Source organism: Pipistrellus kuhlii, unplaced genomic scaffold (genome assembly GCF_014108245.1).
Source record: "Pipistrellus kuhlii isolate mPipKuh1 unplaced genomic scaffold, mPipKuh1.p scaffold_m20_p_4, whole genome shotgun sequence".
NCBI lineage: Eukaryota > Metazoa > Chordata > Mammalia > Chiroptera > Vespertilionidae > Pipistrellus > Pipistrellus kuhlii.
Window position 1 is genome coordinate 13,392,558 of NW_023425540.1, and position 20,378 is coordinate 13,412,935.

Genomic DNA, 20,378 nt, shown 5'->3' on the forward strand with positions numbered 1-20,378 from the left:
TATGATGTGCTGTGCTGTTTATTTAGGAAATGGCCCTACTCCAAATGTCAGTATGCTGAGAAAGTAAAAAGCACATATACTACATGATTATATCCTAATTGTGCTTGTGATGTACTAAAAAAATTTTAAGAATCTGTAAGAGCCCAGCCACTATGGCTCAATATTTGACAAAGGAGGCAGGAGCACACATTGGAGTAGAAACATTCACTTCACTAAATGGTGTTGGAAAAATTGGACAGGTACATGCAAAAAATGAAACTAGCCCACCAACTTACACCATACACAAGAATAAACTCAAAGTGGGTAAAAGAAATGTAAGGCATGAAACCATAAAAATATTAAGAAAAAACATAGGTAGTAAAATCTCAGACATGTTGCGCAGCAATATGTTTAAGGGTACATCTACAGCAAAGGAAACTAAGGAGAGAACAAATGGGACTACATCAAAATAAAAAGCTTCTGCACTATAAAAGGAACTACCATCAAATTGAAAAGGAAACCCACTGAATGGGAGAACATATTTGCCAATAATACATCTGATAAGGGGTTAATATCCAAAATATAGAAGGTACTTATACAACTCAACAAAAACAATCCAATTTAAAAAATGGGCAGATGACCTGAATAGAAATTTCTCCAAGAGGGCATACAAATGGCAAAGAGACATATGAAAACATGCAAAAAATCACTAATATAGAGAAATGCAAATTAAAACCGCAATGACATATCACCTTACATCTGTCAGAATGGCTATCATCAAAAAATCAACAGTGCTGGCGAAGATGTGGAGAAAAAGGAATACTAGTTGACTACTGATGGGAATGCAGATTGGTATAGCCACTGTAGAAAACATGGAGTTTCCCCAAAAATTAAAAATGGAACTTTCATTTGACCCAGTGATCCCACTTTTGGGAATATATCCTAAAAAACCCCTAAAACACCAGTCGGAAAGAATATATGCACCCCTATGTTCAAAGCAGCGTTATTGACAATAGCTAAGATTTAGAAACAGCCCAAGTGCCCATCAGTAAATGAGTGGATAAAAAAGCTGTGGCACATTTACATTGGAATGCTGTGTAACTGTACCAAAGAGGGATCACTTACCCTTTGGAACAGCATGGTGGACCTGGAAAATACGCTAAGTGAAATAAGCAAACTGAGAAAGACATCACATGATCTCAGTTATTTGCAGAATCTAATGAACAAAATGAATTGATCAACAAAATAAGACCCGAAGCAGGGAGGACAGACCCCGACATACCTCAATGTGGGGTTGGGGGATGAGAAGAGATAAACCAAAGAACTTATCTGCATATATAAAAGCCAAACAACCAGAATAACTGGAACGACAGTGATGGCCAACTGGCCCAATCGGGGTCCTGATTGCCCCCCCTCCCAACCCCAATCAGGGGCGGGGCTGGCCTGCAAACCTCCTGTGTCCCCCTGGCCAACTCGAAGAATGGCGGGACCCCACACATGCATGAATTCATGCACCAGGCCTCTAGTATACTTATATGCATAGTCCATGGATATGGGCAGTGAAGTTAAGACCTAGGGGGTGGGTAGGGACTGGCAGGAAGGGGGTGGATGGGAATGGGAGATATCTGTAATACTATCAATAAAAAAACACATTAAAAATAAAAATAGAGAGTTGGAGGAGAAGGTCATAGGAAGGAGAGCTGATGTGCAGGTGACGTAGGGTCAGAGCTTGTTCAGGTGAGGAAGGTGTGAATGCCTTCATTCATTCACCAAAGAGAGCCTGGTCAGGGCAGCTCTTTTCCAAATCGAGGCAAGGATGAGCTGGCACAGCCCTGCCCTCCCTAGTCCTCTCTTACCCTCCCCACCTTTGAGAGCCATGACTCCAGGGATAGAATCACAAAGCAGCTTTATTTTTGTCTCCTACAGCTCAAGTAGGAGAACAACACCTTGCTCACGCTTGGATAATAGAGACCACATTATTTCAAGTTGCCAAATGCTATTCCAGTTGTAAAACTGGAGTAACTAAACTGGTATAGGATTCAAAGGTGACCAATTGTGAAGGGCCCATTGCAAGCTCCCCAAGTACCCGCTGAAAAGCTCTCTTCTAGGCTTCAGTATCAGGGACTCTCCCACACATGTGCACACACCCCTGAGGAGGAGAAACCACCTCTTCAGATTCTCTTTCTAGATGTCTCCTCTTTTATGCCCTCATGGTGAATGAAGAGCCACGGAGAAGATTGGAATGGGGCCAGAGTTTAGGTGCCGGAGCAGGAGGCTGGGTGCCAGCAGGATTCCCATTGTGTGTTGCTACTGCTCTTTGGGGGTTAGCACCCTCCTGATCCCTGGCTGGGCTCTCATTTACTACCCATGGTCCAGGCTCAGCAGGGCCATCCTGGCAGTAACCCAGCACCAAGAGAGAGAGAGGAAGGGCCAGCCTGGAAGGGCAGGTGAAGGGGGTGGGGGTCAGGTGGTCAGACTGCTGGGAATGTTGGTACAGGTTGTGCACTGCAGAATTCCAGGAAGGGTCACTTCCATCCTGGTCTGGCGGCCCTGAGCCTGGAGAAGGCTCCTGTAGCATCCAGGCCCTCAGGGTCCAGGAGCACCTGCTCTGAAGAGGACAGAGGGAGGGATGGAGAGACAGAGGAGGAAGGGCCGAAGGCAGTGACTTGACAGCAAGGGGACTGGCCAGTAGAGCAGGTTTCTGGGTGGTGATGACATCATTCACCTTGTCAGGAGAAAGCATGGGAGGGGCTGAAGGCCAGGTCTGGCCCGCCCCTCTGAGATGCTGGGAGGTGGCTGGAACAAGCCAGGGCTGGGCTAGCAGCCCTGAGGATCATCGTGAATTTGGAATCAGAACAGGCCCAGATTAGGCCACCTGGGAACATGCAGAACGAGATTCCCAGCTAAGGAGGGAGCAAGCCCGGGGCTGGGAGCCATTCTATTCTTTTACAAAGAAGGTGGAATTAAACAGCATTTAGAACAGTTGTGGGTGAGGGAGGTGCTGAAATCTGGGCAGTGGGGGCAGGTGGGGGAAGGCAGAGCAGAGCTAAGTAAGGGCTGCTAAGAAAATTCACGATTTGTTGCCAGGCATAGGGGAGAAGTCGCTCTTTGAATCAGTCGTGCACAAATTTGTGAGCTTCTATCCCACCAGGGTGAGAATCAGGGTCAGGTTTAGGATTTAGGGTTAGAATTTAGGGTTAGGGTTAAGGTTAGGGTTTGGGGTTAGTGCTAGAGTTTGGGTTTAGGGCTAGGGTTAGGAGCTAGAGTTAGGATTTAGGGTTAGGATTTAGGGTCAGGGTCACAGTTAGGATTGCTTTTGTCTTGGAGCTGACCCAGCCAGTGTGCCTCAGCCACTTTCCCTCAGAGTATGAATGTGATGGAAGAACTTGGGCGTAGAGGTGAATGATAATTATTGTATTTGTTCATTCCTTATTGGTCTTTCGAGTCAGAGCACCTGGGAGCAGCTGAGCTGAGCCAGTCTGACTAGAGAGGATGCAGAGGAGGGGTGAGAGATTCTTTGAGGGAAAACAGCTGGGGGTCAGTGGGTGGGTGTGGGAGATTTCTCAGTGGATGATAAAGGGATTCACCTGGCTGTCAGACGGGAGCGTGGGAGAGATTTGCCCTCGTGGTACTGCTGCGGGGAAAATTCACGATTTGATGCCAGCACAGCTCCCCAGCGTGACATTACAGCCAGGCAGGAAGACGCCATCTCCCCAGTGCCATGGGTGGAACAAAAGCCTATTTCTTAGACTTAAAAATCAAGGCAATGTTAAAACATTAGTGACAGAAAGGGGAAGTGTGGCAGAGGCAGGGCTGAGGCCTGGGATTTTAAGTCAGAGCCATGTAAGGAAGCAGCTCAGGTGGAAACAGGTCAAGCCAGGCAAGTCCGTAGAATGCCTACACCCTTGTTGATTACACGTGTCTTAACACATTGTGGGCGGATCACGAGCATTCTCGTGTTTTCATATGACACAGCGTCTTACATAAATGTTAAAGGCACGCCTTAAAATTTTGAAGTTATTTATTACATGTCCTTACAAGCTAATATCTTTTTAAAGTATGATACTTTGTAAAAGGTTTTGTCCTTGTTCAATGGAAACTTCTCTGGCCACTGCGTAAAGCGAGCAATAAAACTCCTGGTGCACAATGTATTACAACACTTTCTCCATGTCACTTCCCATAGAAGTTCACAGAAACTGAGGGCTGAGATTCTTTGAGGTTAAGACATTACATTAAAAAAAAAAAAAAAAAAAAAAAAAAAAAAGAGGCATGCCTTTCACGTAAAGATTGCTAAGGACAGTCTCTTAGATGTGGGCAGGAGCGGGTGTTGGGGTTCTGTGCCTCTGGCTTTCCTAGCATCCCTCTAAGTCTGGCCTTTTTAGAAGGGAAGAGAAGTTGGGCTTCAGAGAAATACTTTCAATATTACTGTAGCTATGGGAAGTACAAATTTATTTTAATACAAAGTAGAGCTTGAAGAAATAGGTCATATTTAAATACTAAGGCATTTAGAGAACTATCCTAATGGTTAGGGGTTTTAACTACATAGGCAAAGGTCAAAATTTTAATATCTCCAGTACGTTTGACAAAAAAAAAAAAAAAAAAAAAAAAAAAAAGGAAATTGCAGTCAGCTGCCATGTAATTTGGGGTGTGTAAACAGACTCATGGTTAGAATAAGAAAATCAAGAAGCTAAAAGCAATCGCAATTGTAAACCAACTGTTGAAACTTTACTTAAACTAAAGTTAGAATATGAAAGCTACTTGACAATATATGAGCACAAATCCCCCAAATAATTTTTAAAAAGCAAAGCAGGTAGAAATCCTCTGAACAATGCAAAAACTTACATCGGTTAAGTCCATATATAGCACTTGTTTAAATACAACATATATTTGATGTTGACCTCTGCAGTCAATTTTAATTAAAGGCTGCACAACTATTTTAATGTAATTGGTTTCAGCAGTTTAAATCCACAGTTTTACTGTGAAACTGAAAAGCCCGTGAATTGACCACCAAGCCCACGTGGAATGACTACCACTGGACTTAATTTTATTTTTTAAAAAAACCTTGATTACTGCTGATGATCTGATCTGAAATGAAGAATGAGGTAATTTTATTTTTGAATGGCAGGGCCCATGCTGTGTTCTAAATCTTAGATCATACATAGACTGCTGGCCCAGAAGGAGCCTGAGCAGGAATGGCCCAGGCCTCTCACTGGACAGGAGACCAAGGTGAGGCCGGAGAGGTGTGAGTGATATGGACTGTCATGCTATGAACCCACGGCCCAGCACTGAAGCTCCCCTTAGATGAATGGGTGTGGGTTTGAACAGACTCCTGGGTAGCTCTGTCAAGATTTATATATATATATACATACATATAAATTTCCACAGAGAGGAAGAGAGAGGAATAAAGAGCTAGAAACGTCAATGAGAGAGAAACATCGACCAGCTACCTCCTGCACACCCTCTACCGGGGATGTGCCCCCAACCAATGTATGTACATGCCCTTGACAGGAATTGAACCTGGGACCCTTCAGTCCACAGACCAACGCTCTATCCACTGAGCCAAACCGGTTTTGGCCTGTCAAGATTTCTTAGCTCTACACCAGCTCCCTGGTCACGCTAGCTTTTGACTTTTGCTCTCTTAATACATCACTAAGCAAGCCAAATATGTCAGAGACCCAAGGGGCTGTGTATCTGCCCCACAAACCTGTGGACGTAGCACCCCAGGGAAGGGGCTGCTTTGGGGTGACTGGCATGGATATGTGTACCCTATACTCCTTTGTTGGACGGAAACTGTGGGCCCCCCATGTTCACAGCCCCATGCTTCAGGGAAGCAGAGGCCAGCTGGCTGTAATGTTCGCCAACTCCAAAGGCACCATTTCCCGTCCCAGGTTCATAGTTGGAGGACATCTGCTAAATCTTAGAGTAACCACCAATTCCACAGGCCGGATTTCCACCAGACCTGACAGGCAATGGTACACATGGCTGGTCTGCCTCCACCGCCCCCCCCCCCCAACCCCCTTTTAAAAAATATATATTTTTTATTTTATTTTTTACAGAGAGGACAGGAGAGGGAGAGAGAGTTAGAAACACTGATGGGAGAGAAACATCAATCAGCTGCCTCCTGCATACTTCTCACTGGGGATGTGCCCGAAACCAAGGTACATGCCCTTGATCAGAATCAAACCTCGAGTCCGCAGGCCGACGCTCTATTCACTGAGCCAAACCTGTTACAGCTGTTACCTCCCCCTTCTTGAACCTGAAACCACATATACTTCTGGAGAGAGAAAAGGCCCCTAGCTCTTGTGTGCTTTTGTTCTGCACGGACCATAGAAGACAACCTCAAGTTCTTGGAGCAAAGTACCCTTTGAGTTGCCTAACTTAACCAGACGTACCCTGTAAGAACCTTCTGCCTCTGTGTGTGTGTGTGTGGGGGGGGGGGGGGCGCGGTTTTACCACCGAGTGTTCCGTAAGCAGTCTGCGAGAGACCCTGGCAGATCGCAGACGAAGCTGAGAAAAACATTCCTTTGGAACCACTTGGTCTTGGCAACGGTAATGGAAGAACAACAAAACCAGGAGGCCCACCTTTGCTGCTGTTCTCCGCCAAGGCGGCAACGGCTAAGCGTCCCACCGTTCCCTCTGGAGAGGCCACTGCAGGAAACCAACAAGATCTCACCAGCCCTCCTCCTCAGTTTCCCCTTTGAGACTGGACGGTCACGTTTACCTGACTCCGAAGTGGGCTATTTTGATTCCATAACACAATCTCTCTCCGTTAGAACATTCATGTGTTTTCTTTCAGCCGGGCTTTTGGGCCCGTGGCCTCAGACTTTCCCTCCCTCCTGTTTCACCTGCGGTTAGGGCAGCTGATGAGCCACGGGGGGGTTGGCTGCCGCAAATGACCGAAACAGACACCCAGGCGAAGGGCATCTCGCATGTTTACCAAACACGTTGCTCAGAAACACGCTTTCCAATGGGAGAGCTGTGTGTGAGCATGGCCGTCTGCAGGAGGCGGGCCGGGCGGCTGGTGTACACATGGCCATGTCTCAGAGAGCCCTGCCCATTGCAACTTTGGTTTCCCCCTGCTCCCAAAACACACACCCCACCAAAAAGGGCAGCCCTTGGGAACGCAGAAGCCCCCCTCCCCGGCCTGTGCATCCCTTTGGAGACTGCATCTCAAGTTAGAGGTCAGGGACCTGCACAGGGAGTGGCCGGGCCCTGGCCCATGGGGCACAGGCTGCCCTGGGCCCTGGTCTGCTCGGAGAGGCACTGGAGCCGTCTTCTCAAACACAAGAAAGTATTCCTCAAGCTCACGTCCTTTGATGACTACAGCATAAATACTTTCTATTTCGCGACGCAGGCTCTTAGTCTCCCACTTCAGCCTGAAGTAAAAAGTACAATAAAAAAAAATTCCACTTACCCATGAGATGAGACTCCACGAATGACTGGTTAGGAGGGGAGGGAGCCGTGGAATCTTTTCGCTTCTGACGCTAAGATCTCACTGGATAACTGCTCTCATATGCGGAATGGAATGACTAGCCCCATCGGGAGAGAACCGGGGAAGAAGCTGCTTGTGAGCCCTCAGAGCTGCCCTGACTGGGGAGCACCTGGGGCCAGACACCCACACGGAGCCCCGCCCCCTCCTCATGGCCTCCGGCCCCGCCCTCCCATGACCCTTCATAGCGAAACTGTATTTGGCCCCTCCAATAATGCCTCACTACATGCGGCTCTTTGGCTTCTTGAGTGTGGCTCAGCGTTAGAACCACTTCTTCAAGTCAAAGAAGTCAAAACCACTTCTCAAACTCAAATCACCTGCTGACGCTAAAACAGTACAAAACAAAACACAACGGGGTGGGTGGGGGGAGGAGATGATCTTCAGCACAAGATAAGCCCAAGGCAGGCAGCGAGAGGGGACACCTGACTTCCACCCAATGATGGAAACCTGTGGCTGTGCCCAAATTACAGAATCCCAAACAGGTGAGAGGTTCCTGCCAAGCTCAAATCTCTCAACACACCCTGAACCACGTGGCCGGTGGCTCATCCTATTGAGACCTTCCTGGGGGAAGCCTTGCCTGGCTCTTCCTGGAGCTCAGTTCCTGGGTGTCTCACTGATGCCCAGGGCCACCGAGATCCCGCTATTGGGAGTAGAGAGCATACAGCCCCTCAAAAAGGCAGGGAGGCCATGGAGGAGATGCTCTGACCTGGGCTTGTGCAGGGAAAACCCTTCTGCAGAAACACTGTGCTGAGCTGCCCAAACTCACCTTGTCAGCATTCATATTAACAAAGTGCCTCGATGCCCCTGTACTTTTAGGTTCTCTTTGTCTACAAGCAGTCACTCAGCATGGAGGACATCACCCCGAATCTTCTCACGGTCCCTGACATGAGACCCTCAAGGCATCCCTAAACCTATCAGCTGAGCAATGTGCAATAAAAACAAAACACCTGTATTGCTCCCGCTGGTATGGCTCATTTATTTGGGCACTGTCCCATGTGCCAAAAGGTTGCTGGTTCCATTTCTGGTCAGGGCACATGCCCGGGTTTCGGGCTCAATCCCTGGCAGAGGGTGGACATTCAGAAGGCAGCCACTCGATGTTCTGCTCTCACATCAATGTTTCTCTCTCCCTCCCTCTCTCAAAAAAAAAAGATGTTTTAAACAAAACATAAAAACCTGTGTTGGGGGATGTTTCTTTGATCAGCAAAGTCAAGAGAATGCCCCTCTTGCTGAAACCGGTTTGGCTCAGTGGATAGAGCGTCGGCCTGAGGACTGAAAGGTCTGGGTTGGATTCCGGTCAAGGGCATGTACCTTGGTTGCAGGCACATCCCCAGTAGGGGGTGTGCAAGAGGCAGTTGATCAATGATTCTCTCTCATCGATGTTTCTAACTCTCTCTTCTCTCTTCTTCTCTGTAAAAAATCAATTAAAAAAAAAAAAAAAAAAAAAAAAAAAGAGAATGCCCCTCCTTACTCTAAAAAGGGGGAAGAAGTGCCCCCACTTCCCGGTTTGGCTGCCTTTCCCGCCATGGTTCTCGGAAGAGAGGCAGAACCTGCCAGCATGGGGTTTGCTTGGGAAGCGAAGGTGTGTGTTCGTCAGGATGCTTGCAGCCCAGGTGAAGGAACCGTCTGAGAGGCCGTGACTTTTCTCTTCTAGAGAGGGAGGGTCCGAGCCTGAGGCCGGGGGCAGTGGGCTGTGGTGGCAGGAGTGGACAGGACTGTCCCAGAGGCATTGCCGTGGTCTGGTTTGCAGGTTTATTCCTGGGTTCTCCAAAAGTCTACCAAAATATCCTAGCCTGTGAGCCTTTCACCGAGAGGGTTTGGAAGTCCTCACAACATGATCTTGTTGCCTATTGGCGTCTCTAGCTGATGGTTCCTCGATTTAGAGGGAAAGAATTCGCTTTTTCACACCCCCCCCTCCCCCCGCTTTTTCAATTTTTAAGCTCTAACCCCACAGCATAAAATTTCACATGGGTTAAAGAAGGAACATTGCTGCTTACTTTTCTAGTCATGTACTTGAAAAGCCGGTACAATTAGATTTTTTCCCCATTGTCTCAGATCTGCCTCTGAAAGCTCCAAAGCTGTGCACCCCGGTTTTCAGCACTCAGACCTCCGCCGGAGCACCTGCCGGCTGGTCCTGGGCGGCATCCCTGAGGGTCTCTGGGTGGCCAGAAACACGAATGCAGCCCGTGATGCGCATGCCTGACTTTATGCCCTTACATCCCTTTTTCTAGAGGAACAATAGGATCACATAGCACTGAAGACAGTAAGTACAAGCGCCTGGCCTTCTCCTTTCGTCTTTTTCCCTTTCCAGCATCCATTCTCCTTCCCTGCCCCTCTCCCCCCCTTCGCCCCCCCCACCAGTGTCCACACCAGCTAACCCATTGATACCCGTTACCCAGGATCAAAAATAGTTCTCTTGTCATTTACAGGTCCTTATATTTAGGTACAAATGACAGGCTTTGCAAAACTGCTACAAATCAGAGACAAATGTTCATCGATACAGTACGTTTCAACAGGCAGATATGTGGACACACAAGCAATCGCCATATTGGTATTAGAGACATTTTATTGAAAATGCGAAAATAGGAAATGTATTATAGCCTAAAATAAATTACATAACATATACAGTATATATTTATATCTTTAAAATAGTTTTGTGTCTAGGTTCTTTCAGTCTAGGAATTTTGACGAAATCAAGAATTTACTGAACGGTGTCCATATTATCAATATTTTTTTAAAAGAAAAAACCCGCTTTCCAAAACTTAGAAAAATATACTGCACTAAATGGATTTCAAATGTATCATCTCAGGGAAGTATCATCACATAGTGACTTTGGAAGTTGTTTTTATAAAATGTCTTGCTTTATCTTGTGGCGTGGGAGGGGCGTACACGAGGAATTACCTGTACCGCACGGTTATGACTAAGAATGGCTGGGCCAGGTAAGACACCTACTTCAAAAGTTACGAGATACGACAACCTGGCAGGAGAAGGCTAGATTACGACTTAATGCTGCTGCAGCTCACTGTGAAAACTAAAAGGTCCAGTTAGGACGCTCCAATTCCCTTGCTCTAGCGCCACCTTCAGGAGAGGTGAGTGGAAAGCAAGCCTTCGGGGGTGGGAGAAGCCATGCGGAAGGATGCTGGAACTCTCAGAAGAGATGCTGCGCTTTGGTGACAAGGTTACAGTTAGCTCAGGTATGTACACAGCGGCGGCGGGGCAGGGTGTGAGCGCTGGAGGCCAGGGGAGACGGAGTGGTCGGTGCTGGCAGCGGGCTGTCCCTGTGGCATCTCACACTTTTCTCTGCATCCAGCTGCCCCGCACACTCACAGATTCCCCTCTTCCGTGGGAAAGGCCCCGGCAGGCTGGCCCTCTGCGCCGGTGCAGTGGACAGGCGATGACTCCGTGGTGGCAGGCCACCGGGGTCACCTCTCCCTGCACAGCCGTGCCGCTGGGAAGCCGTGGAAAGCCGCGTTGTGATTCTGTGGATTCTTCGGAGAGATGCAGAAGGGCAGGCGCCGTGCGTGGCCTGCTGGGCGGTGGTGGCTGCGGGCGAGGGAGGGCAGGGCTGCGGTCCTTTGGTTCCAAGTGGACATCGTCCGAGGGAGGGGAGACGACGTGGACTACGGGGCAGCGATGTCCAGTGGGTTTCCGTGAAGTGGGGCTCGAAGTCGCCCGTGGTGTGGGTTTTCACAAAGCATCGGCAGGGACCATCCCCGGGGTCCCGCTGCTGTAGGTGGGAGCATACCCAATATGCCGGAGGTCACACGAAACCTTCCAACCAGGGCCTCTTTCGTTATCAAAACAACCGAAACCCAAACGCGACAGGAGAGGAGATGGCGCCGGGGTGTCGTCCCCCCCGGTCCCCGCCGTGCCCGTGCGTCCCGCGCCTCATTCGTTCTCCTCTTTCATTTCCACGATGTCCGTGATCTCCTCGGCGGCGGGGATGTCCGTCATGGCCGAGTCCTCCCCCTCCACGGCTGACTCATTCTCCATCTTCTTTTTCTAGGACCAAGGCAGACACGTAAGCGTGGGCTGTGGCAGGGACACGTCACAGCGGGGCCAAGAGCAGGGGGAGGCCCTCGGGGTCTCAGGCTTGGGTCTCGAGGATGGCTGGGGTGACCTCACCGAGGCTGCCCCTTGGTCCAGCGTGTGCCCCTCTGTCTGGTTACCGGGACGCCGGCACTGTCCCAACCACTCTCCCCGCTGCCCTCTGAATGCACCTTCAGCTGATGGCAACCTGCCTCTACCCGGGGACACCACTTCTGCCCCCCAATTCCCAGCAGGGCCTGTGCTCTCCCCACCCTCCTGCTCAGGGCCCTACAAACCCTTTGTCCTCGGGATGAGCACGTGATCTGATGCTGTGGGAGCATCCCTCCCTCCGGGCCAGCCCCAGGCTTGCTGTCAATCTCTCCCACCCTGTGCCTGGCTGTCCTCAGTCCGGGTGGCTGCCCTGAGGCCTTGCCCCTGCGGTGCGGGCCCAGCGGAAGGACGGAAGGCCTTCCGTTGTGGGCCCTCAGGAGCCACTCAGGTCTCCCTCCTCCCGGGCGAAGGTTTCCCCGCCACGCAGGGAGCCTGTCCCCACGTCGCACCTGTTTCCGGTAGACGTAGCACGCGGCTATGGCGACCATGGTGGATTCTCCCACAAATCCCGCGAGGAGGGAGCCCACGCCCAGGGTGGCTCCGTGGACCCTGGGGATGAGAAAGCAAAGGCCGTTAGTGTGTTAAATCAGTGCGGAGGCACACACAGTGTCAGAATCCAGCGACACCCAGGAAAGGTGTAGACGAGAGGCACCAGGTGTAGACAATCGCATTCAGAGTCTGTACCTAATAAACCGTGCACCTGCATTGGGGGCGGGGGGAGGGGGGACCTGGACCTCTGCCTCAGCTCAGCACCTCTGGTGGCCAGGCCATGTCCCCATCCCTCGAGAGACCACAGCACAGTGTGGAGAGGGGGGAGCACGGGAGAGACACAGGGCACACACTTCCAAGTTGGAGGGACCGAGTAACGCCCCTTCTGAGGGAGACTGGGAGTCGTGGTGAGAGCTCAGTGAATAGTGTGTAGGGGCCTGACCCTGAAAGGACTTTTCTAGAATGGATCTCAACAGCCTCCCATCTGGTTCGCAGGCAGAGAACAGGATGCAACTCTGCATTTCTACTTCTGGGGACTTTACACAAAAAAGCAAATGCAACCATCTGAACAGAACTTAAGTGGCAGGGGGACCTGAAGCCCCACACCCCTGATGACTCACCCCAGGTAGGGCAGGACCACCAGGCTGGTGATGAGGACAATGATGCGTAGCACGGAGCTGGGCGCCAGGACGAAGGTCTTCTTCAGGGTCATCAGCCACCCGGTGAGATGAGCCCTCACGGTGACTGCGGGGAGAACAAAGGCATGGTCAGCACCACCTCCTCTCAGGGTCCTTCAGCCTGTGGTTTCCAGCCCCCAGGCAGCACACCGAGGTCCCTGGAGCTCTGGCTGGGACCCAGGCCCTGCTGCTGCTGCTGCCCTGGGCATCACCCCATCCTCCTGTCAGGTTTCTGGTCCCTGCATCAGGGCCCTGGCAGCCCGTCTCTACCTCGGCTCCTGCCCCATCACAGCCTTGAGCATCTAGACAGCGAGTGGCTGCAGGCAGCTCCCTCCTCCGTGCCATCCCAGCCCCCCTTCCTCCCCCAGCCTCAAGCTCGGACCCTTTCTCTCCAGAAGAGAAACCTCAGGGAGAAGAGAAAACTCAGGGAGAAGACACGGCTGCCCGTGATCAAACCTGATTCTGAGTGAGGAGCAAACCTGGACCAAAAGCCCAGAGACAAGGTGTCATGGAGGGAAAGGGGCTGCTCTGTCTGCATCCCTGATGTTCTTAACCGTCCCTGACAGCAAACCTCCGTCATCTCCCTCCTCCTGCCCCTGGCAGTTCCCTGTCGTTCCGACAGGTGGATGTGCCACAGACACCTCGCCCCATCTCCCTATCCGGACGGGAACTGTGGGAGGGCAGGCACCCCGCCTGGGCGCCATGGAGGGCTCCAGCCACAGGTGTGAACTGCTGGCTGATTTTGGTTTTGGAGGAAAACAAGAAGTTCCCGGATGTATGGCCTCCACCTGGAGGGCGTTTAAGGAGCGCTCACCTGGGGCGAGGGAGTAAGCTCATTGGGAGGAGGGCCTGCTGCCCTCCCGCTCTCACCGTGTGCCCTACTGGCCCCGGGGGGAGGGCTGCATTTAGGAGGCTCAGACACACACCTGGGTTTGGGCAAGGGCGCAGGTGAGGGCATAGGTAGAATGCTAATCTGGCTGAAACCAGTTTGGCTCCATGGATAGAGCATCAGCCTGCGTGCGGACTGAAAGATCCCAGGTTTGATTCCCATCAAGGGCATGTACCTTGGCTGTGGGCACATCCCCAGTAGGGAGTGTGCAAGAGGCATCTGATCGATGATTCTCTCTCATCGATATTTCTAACTCTTTATCCCTCTCTCTTCCTCTCTATAAAAAAAAATCAATAAAATATATTTTTTTTAAAAAAAGAATGCTAATCTGGTTGGCCTGCACCCTGCAGGCTGCACACACAGGTGGAAACTGGATCATCTGCAAGCCCTTAGGGTGACACAGGTGAGGAAGTCTCCAGCGGAGATGAAGCGGGGTCTCCTGGACCTCCAGCCCCTCCTCCAGGCAACACTGGTGGCGCTGCCTTCCAGAGCTTGGCTCCCTAGGGTCCTGCCTCCCCTCCACCTCTGATCCTCCATTCCTCCGTGTCTGCCACAGCTGAGAAGGTGACACCCGAGGGACCCAGTCTCCAGGAGTGCTTGGCCCCTAAGAGCAGGGCAGCTTGTGTGACTCAGGGGACAACTGGGCTGGCGGGCGCAGAGGGCTGGCCAAGCTCCATGGCCCATCTCTTAACCTCACTGGGCTCTCTGTAGGTTTTGGCTCCTCAGCTCCCTGACTGGGGTGGAATTTTTGGGCAAGAAGATTTTTAACAGGAAACAACATGCACTTGGTACAGAGTTTAATGAGGGAATATAGCACAAAGGTCTTCCTCCGGGAGCCCTTGTCCTGCTTCCAGAGGCAAGCACTGTTAGCCCTTCGGTGAGTTACTTCTAGAAACGGTGTGCAGACAGGCAGGCATGTATCCTGAACATGGCATACACAGGCATACACAATGGGCGGTACATGTGCTGCAGACATGCTAGCAGACATACAAAGCAACTGTTCTGCAGCCCGCTTTTCTCATTTCATAAAGTGCTACCTCCTTCTCTGTGGCACACCTCACACTACTCAGCCGATTTTCGAATTTTCAAACTGGCTGTGGGCTTCTCTCTGGCCACATGCTCTCCCGCCTCAACTCTGCCCCTCGATTCTCGTCTCCAGCGGTACCTCTCTTTCTCTGTACGGATCCAGGTTCCACAGGCTGCTCCCCTCACCCCATTTTACTCCTGAAATTGACATACCTACAGTTTGACTTCCGCACCTACAGTTCTCAGGGGTTTGACACAGGCCTAGACTCATGTCCCCACCACGATTAGGGTGCGTGGCTGTTCTCTGCCCCGAACTCCTCACGCTGTCCCTGGGGGTCAGCTTTCTTTTTCCCGTGTTTGCAACCACTGTCCTTTAAGAAACTGATTATTCCCCGTAGGCATCGTGTCCTGAACTTTCATCCTACTGGGCCATGTCCCCGTGTCTTTCCGGTCCACAGTGAGGATTTGCGGTTTTGTCTGGCACACGATTGCAAACACTTGCAAAGAAAGAAGACTGAGCCGGGCAGCGGGGTGAGGAGGAACCCGCCCCTCGGTCGGGTTCGCTTTACCTGGGACGGGGAAGAAGGAGAAGATCCGCAGGGGAATGACGCAGAGCTCGGCGAAGGCGAAGTCCACGCCGATGATGTCTATCAGAATCTTCTCGGACACGTTGGGGGTCCAGAACATCACAAAGCAGAGCTGGGTGGAGGGGGGGGGGGGTTGGAGGGGAAGGGAGAGGAGTCAGCCAGGTTGTGAGGAAAAGGCATCAACGAGTGGAATGAGGAAGCCAGGCATTCTAATGTCCCGAGGAGCTCAGAGAGAGGGTGAGCTGCCCAAGCTGGAGGCTGGCATACCGGTCCTCAGGCCGCCATCACTCTGCTCTGTCCTCACGGCTCGCACTGGCCTCCACCCACCTGCCACATCTGCCCCACAGGGGCCCGGGCAGCGGCAGATGTGGACGCACTGAGTGGGTGAGCGGGCCGGTGAGCGGGGACCACTCTCATGGAAGGTTTAGCTGGACTGCTAACCAGCTCAGATCGTTCAGGGGGAACTTGTCTGTTAACACAACTTTTACAGCTTTCATCCAATATTAAAAAGTGCTGGAAGCATCTGGATGCATGCAGCACCCCTGAATCAGCACAGCCAATGGAGAGGGAAACATCAATGCTGAGATGAACCACAGGCCCGGAAGCCTGCAAGGTCTAGTCCAGAGAATGAGAAACCACAGCCACGAGGTGGGGAACTCTGGGTGCTGAATCCCTTTGAGGAAGTGGGAACTGAAATGGACGGGGGTGGGGGGAAGTGGAGTGAAAATCCCCCCAGTTCCCAATTAATTCTCTCCCTTCATGAAGGTGCAAGAGAGCGATACTTCTCTAAAAGAAGTGAACGTGTTATAAAACGAATGACAGTCATGCGAAAACAGAACACTGGCATTTTAGACTGTAACACCCTTTAGGCTTTGGGTAAATTAGGTTTCCCGGAATTAGGCTGGTCCTGTTTACTGTATCATGTTGAAATATTAAAAAAAAAAAAATACAGAGGAGGATCTAGTATATATTTCACTTGATAACTGCAATGGAGCTTTAATTCTGCCATATCTTTTCCAGCATCTGGGAAGAACACCCCAGGGGCTGCATCATCATGTAGCCTCATGCCTGCGGCCCGTCCTTACAGCCCCTCTCTGACATGAAGGAAAAAACCCTCCCTCAGATGTCGCAACTCAGAGCGCAGAGGCTCTCTCACCACGTGCCCCGGGCAGGTGGCCTTGTCATCGTTTCTCCCTTGGCAAAGCGCCAGCCTGAAACAGTGTGGGACTGCTCACGCCTACAGCCCAGGTAAGGTGGCAATTTTGTGTGGCAACTTCACAATAACTCTGAGTGGGGCAGTGGGAACTATCCGGACTTGATTTGTGCCTCAAGACCCAGGAAGAGGAAGCCACACTTACGGAAAGACCACACTCTGCTAAAAACCAGAGCTTCCAGGACAATCGCTGTGATGCCGTGTGTATTTAGGAGCCAGCAATGACTGAACATGAGGCGATGCCCCTGTGGCAATCTCTCGGCTTTGGGAAATCACTGCACAATGGCCTCTCGGTCACAACAGGTCAGGGGGAAGGGAGGGTGTCCCTGCATGTCAGAGAGGAGGGTGCAGCCAGCACCTGTGGCAGAGCCAGGGGATTCCCGCTCTGAGTTCTCTGCTTGGGTGATGGGCACCCAGAGGCGTTTCATGGCCTTGGAAGACCTTAGAGCCCAGTTGAAGACAGGACCATGGTGAGCACACCCACATCACCTGAGACATTTACAAAAATACCCAGTAACCTGGGCCGGTGACTGCAATGGCCCCTTGAGAACAAAATGTTAGGTTTGGTGGATCCCCAATAGAGCTTCCTAGGAGGGTGATTTTGATATTCCATTTCTCAAATGCCACAGTGTGATTCAATGTGGCACCACTGAACTACTCTCTTCTGCCTGGTACTATCTGTGCCAAGCGTGCCCTGATTCCCCTATCAGGCCGCATGCTCCTGAGGCGCCTCTGCAGAGCTGTCTGCTACGCCCACCAGAGCCTAGGCTGGGCCTTCCAGAACGATGTAGCCGATCCGTCAGCCTGAGGTTCAAGCAATCAGAACATTATTGAGAGCAAAGGAATGCCACGGGTAATATTTTGAAGCTGCCTTTCCATTTCTTCTGGAAGTCTCTGAATTCGACCCTTTGCCTTTGCCATGCTTCCAGATGAAAATGTTCCCTGCCTGCCAGTAAGTTCCTAAAAATGTGACTATTTCTTGCTTTGCCTGGAAAGGAATATCTGCAACATAACAATAGGTCCAGCGCTGGTTAAAAGCTGCAGTTCCTCTTTGGAGGTCAGCATTCCCTGAGGAACGTGTGGAGCCCCAGCTAACAACCAGACCAAAGGTAACCAGGCGGTTTCAGAAAACAGGAAGCTGCGGAGGTGAACCTAACAAAGAATATTTCAGGAAAGTGTGATTCAAATGAGTTCACCCAGAGGAGGCTTGGCTCGGAACATGCCCTCCCAGTTGACCACAACATGCTGTGTTCCTCAAATATTTGCAGAGCTTAACGACGTTGACTTTTCCAAACCAGGAAAACAAACCTAATAAACTACTGACAATGGAAGTGATTTGTTCCTTAAAGCAGCTGCAGGGCTGGCTTTTCTGCTGCAGAGCTTGCTGTCAATATTGTCTCATTAGGAAGCAGCCAACCACATAGAAGTACCCACTCGGTGCCCAGATCTTGGTTTTTCTATTTATTTCCCCAATAGAAGGAACCTGAGCTGCCTGGAGAAATGGCTCATTCTAGATCCGCCTGGAATAATATGTCAAAGGATGTAAGAGCCCAGCAGGAAGTGTTCCCCATGGGCAAAGCTGGAACAATTTTGGCAACAAAATAAATACTTTAGTACTGAATATAGAGTATACAACAGATACTCATGAGTCAATCTATATATATAAAAGCCCAGCGACCGAATGGTGGAACAACAAGAATGACTGGTCAAACCAGCTATGATGTGCACTGACCACGAGGGGCAGACGCTCAATGCAGGAGCTGCCTCCTGGTGGTCAGTGCACTCTCACAGTGGGAGTGACACTCCTGCAGTGGGCTGATCCCCTCAGGCCACGCCCCCCATCAGTGCATGAATCCCGTGCACCAGGCCTATAGTATTGATATAGGAGAGCTTGGCATGGAAAGGGGGAAAGAGTACCTTTACAGTGGAGAGACCTGGCAAACATGACCTCGGGAGGTGCTCAAGGTCAACGTCAGCAATGATGAGTCATGCTGATGTCTTGTGCTCCTGATAAGATGGGACGAGACTTGCACTGACTCAGGTGATCTTCCTCTCCAAATCCAAAGCCCCCTCTAACCACGAGAAAAACCTCAGACAAACCCAAGCTGAGGCACATTTACACAAAACCCAGCCGGCATTCCTTAAAACTGGGAACGCCTCAACAACAAGCCACGTCTGAGAAACACACACACATCAGAGGATTAGGCTAAGCAGACACGATGACAAGGGCTGTGAGGGGAAAGCCAGTGAAACCTGAATCAACTGTGCAGTTCAGTTATGTGTCAATGTTCGTTCCTTAGCTGTGACAACGGACCACAGCCAAGTGAGGGAGAAGGGTGGTCGGGAACAGTGTGCAATTTTCACGGTGTTTCTGTCAACCGGAAATAATTCTGAAACAAAAAGGTGATGAAGGAGAAGAGAGAAAGGAAGAAAGGAGGAGACCCACGACCCAACACCCTTTTATTCAACAGGCTATGTGCTTCTTTTTCATGGTCAGGACCAGATACTGACCATGAGGTTTTTACTTTGAAACATTTATTGGCATTTCAACATATATTCATTGCTTGTAAAGTATAGTCCGTTCCAGACACACCTCTGCCTTCACGATCACTGGCATCTCCTTTCTTTCATTACAGCAGCCTCCCTGGAAACTCACCCCCGTTGGGCTGCAGCCCTTGCATTCACAGCCAGCCCAGGCAGTTTCTGGGTAGTGGATGTGCCACGGTCAGATTTGTAGTGATGGTCTGGTCGGGCAGATCAATGGGTAATTTAGCATCTTCCTTAGAAGCAACCCGTTAAGCAGGCTTTACCCGTGTGGGGTTGTTCCACCTTGGAGGCAGCTTTTAACCTTTCATTTCTAAATCCCTAATGATGAACTAAGTGATGACTAAGTTTTACCACAGATAAAGTCTCCACGTAGGATTATAGTGTGCATGAAGGAGGAAGTCCCAACCCTTAGAGATATAACACCCCATCTGAGATGCTACAGTCTGAATCCATGTGATTAGGCCCATAGAAGGGGGATCCTCCTCAAGGTCTGCTTCCTCACCCCCCCCCCCCCCAGTCTGTTTCTGACCTGCCCTGGGACAGTCTCAGATTTTTTCCCAAGAATGTGGGATTTGAAGAAGCCAGTTGCCTCCATCAGCATTTGAACTCGGAGCACCCACCAACCCAGCCATTTCTGCACAGCCGGAGAGGGTCCCAGCCCACAAGGGAACATTGCCAAGAGCTCTGGTTGTGACATAGTTCCAGAGCTCCCTAAGCTGCCGCCATTACCCTGAACAATCAGGCTTAGTACCAAGCCAGAGAGTCTTGTCCCCTGCAGTGAGAAAGGAAATGTATGCAGCTGTTATGCATTAAAATGGCTGGGCATAGTTTTCATTGGGAGCCTTTACTTAGTAAGAAAAGTTCAACAACCATTTAATTGGGTTTAAGTCTCCACTGCCTAAACCTGAGGTTAACCCTTATCAATACCACATACAAAGAGGTGGTTACAGCTTGGCTTGGGGCTGCGAGATGGTGAGTAAATTGATTTACATTCTGGTGCCAGCTCCTTAGCCCTCGGATGACCGGATGACCAGACCACCAGCATGTCTGTGGTGCCATGACCCATATAGATGCTTCTACCCAAGAAGGGCACAGTGAGTGGGACCAGTTGGTCTTACTCTCATTATTGTAGAAGGTTTCCTGGGACAGGAGTAAAATGCTACCAGTGAGCTGTCAGTAGGTGGTGAGATTAGGATTGATTTTATTTTCCTCTTTGAACATTCCCCTGTTTTCCACAAAGAGCATGTGTTCCTTTTTCTTTACCAGAAAAAAAAATTTTTTTTAATGGCAGGGCCCCTGTATCTGACCATCTTCATAAGTATTTAGGACAGGGATGAGCAAAGTC

General features: G+C 50.5%; 1 protein-coding gene across 3 annotated transcripts in view; it reads right to left on the minus strand.

Annotated features, from left to right (window-relative positions):
* Positions 1 to 10,202: 10,202 nt before the first annotated feature.
* ANKH (ANKH inorganic pyrophosphate transport regulator) overlaps positions 10,203 to 20,378 on the minus strand; it is a 112,382-nt gene continuing 102,206 nt past the window's right edge. For all 3 annotated transcript variants that reach the window (XM_036409004.2, XM_036409002.2, XM_036409003.2), the window contains 4 exons: positions 15,256 to 15,385; positions 12,715 to 12,838; positions 12,055 to 12,154; positions 10,203 to 11,467 (listed from right to left, as the gene is read on the minus strand). In XM_036409004.2, coding sequence (XP_036264897.1) covers positions 11,354 to 11,467; positions 12,055 to 12,154; positions 12,715 to 12,838; positions 15,256 to 15,385 — 468 coding nt within the window. In that variant the 3' untranslated portion in view covers positions 10,203 to 11,353. The remainder of the gene's footprint in view (positions 11,468 to 12,054; positions 12,155 to 12,714; positions 12,839 to 15,255; positions 15,386 to 20,378) is intronic.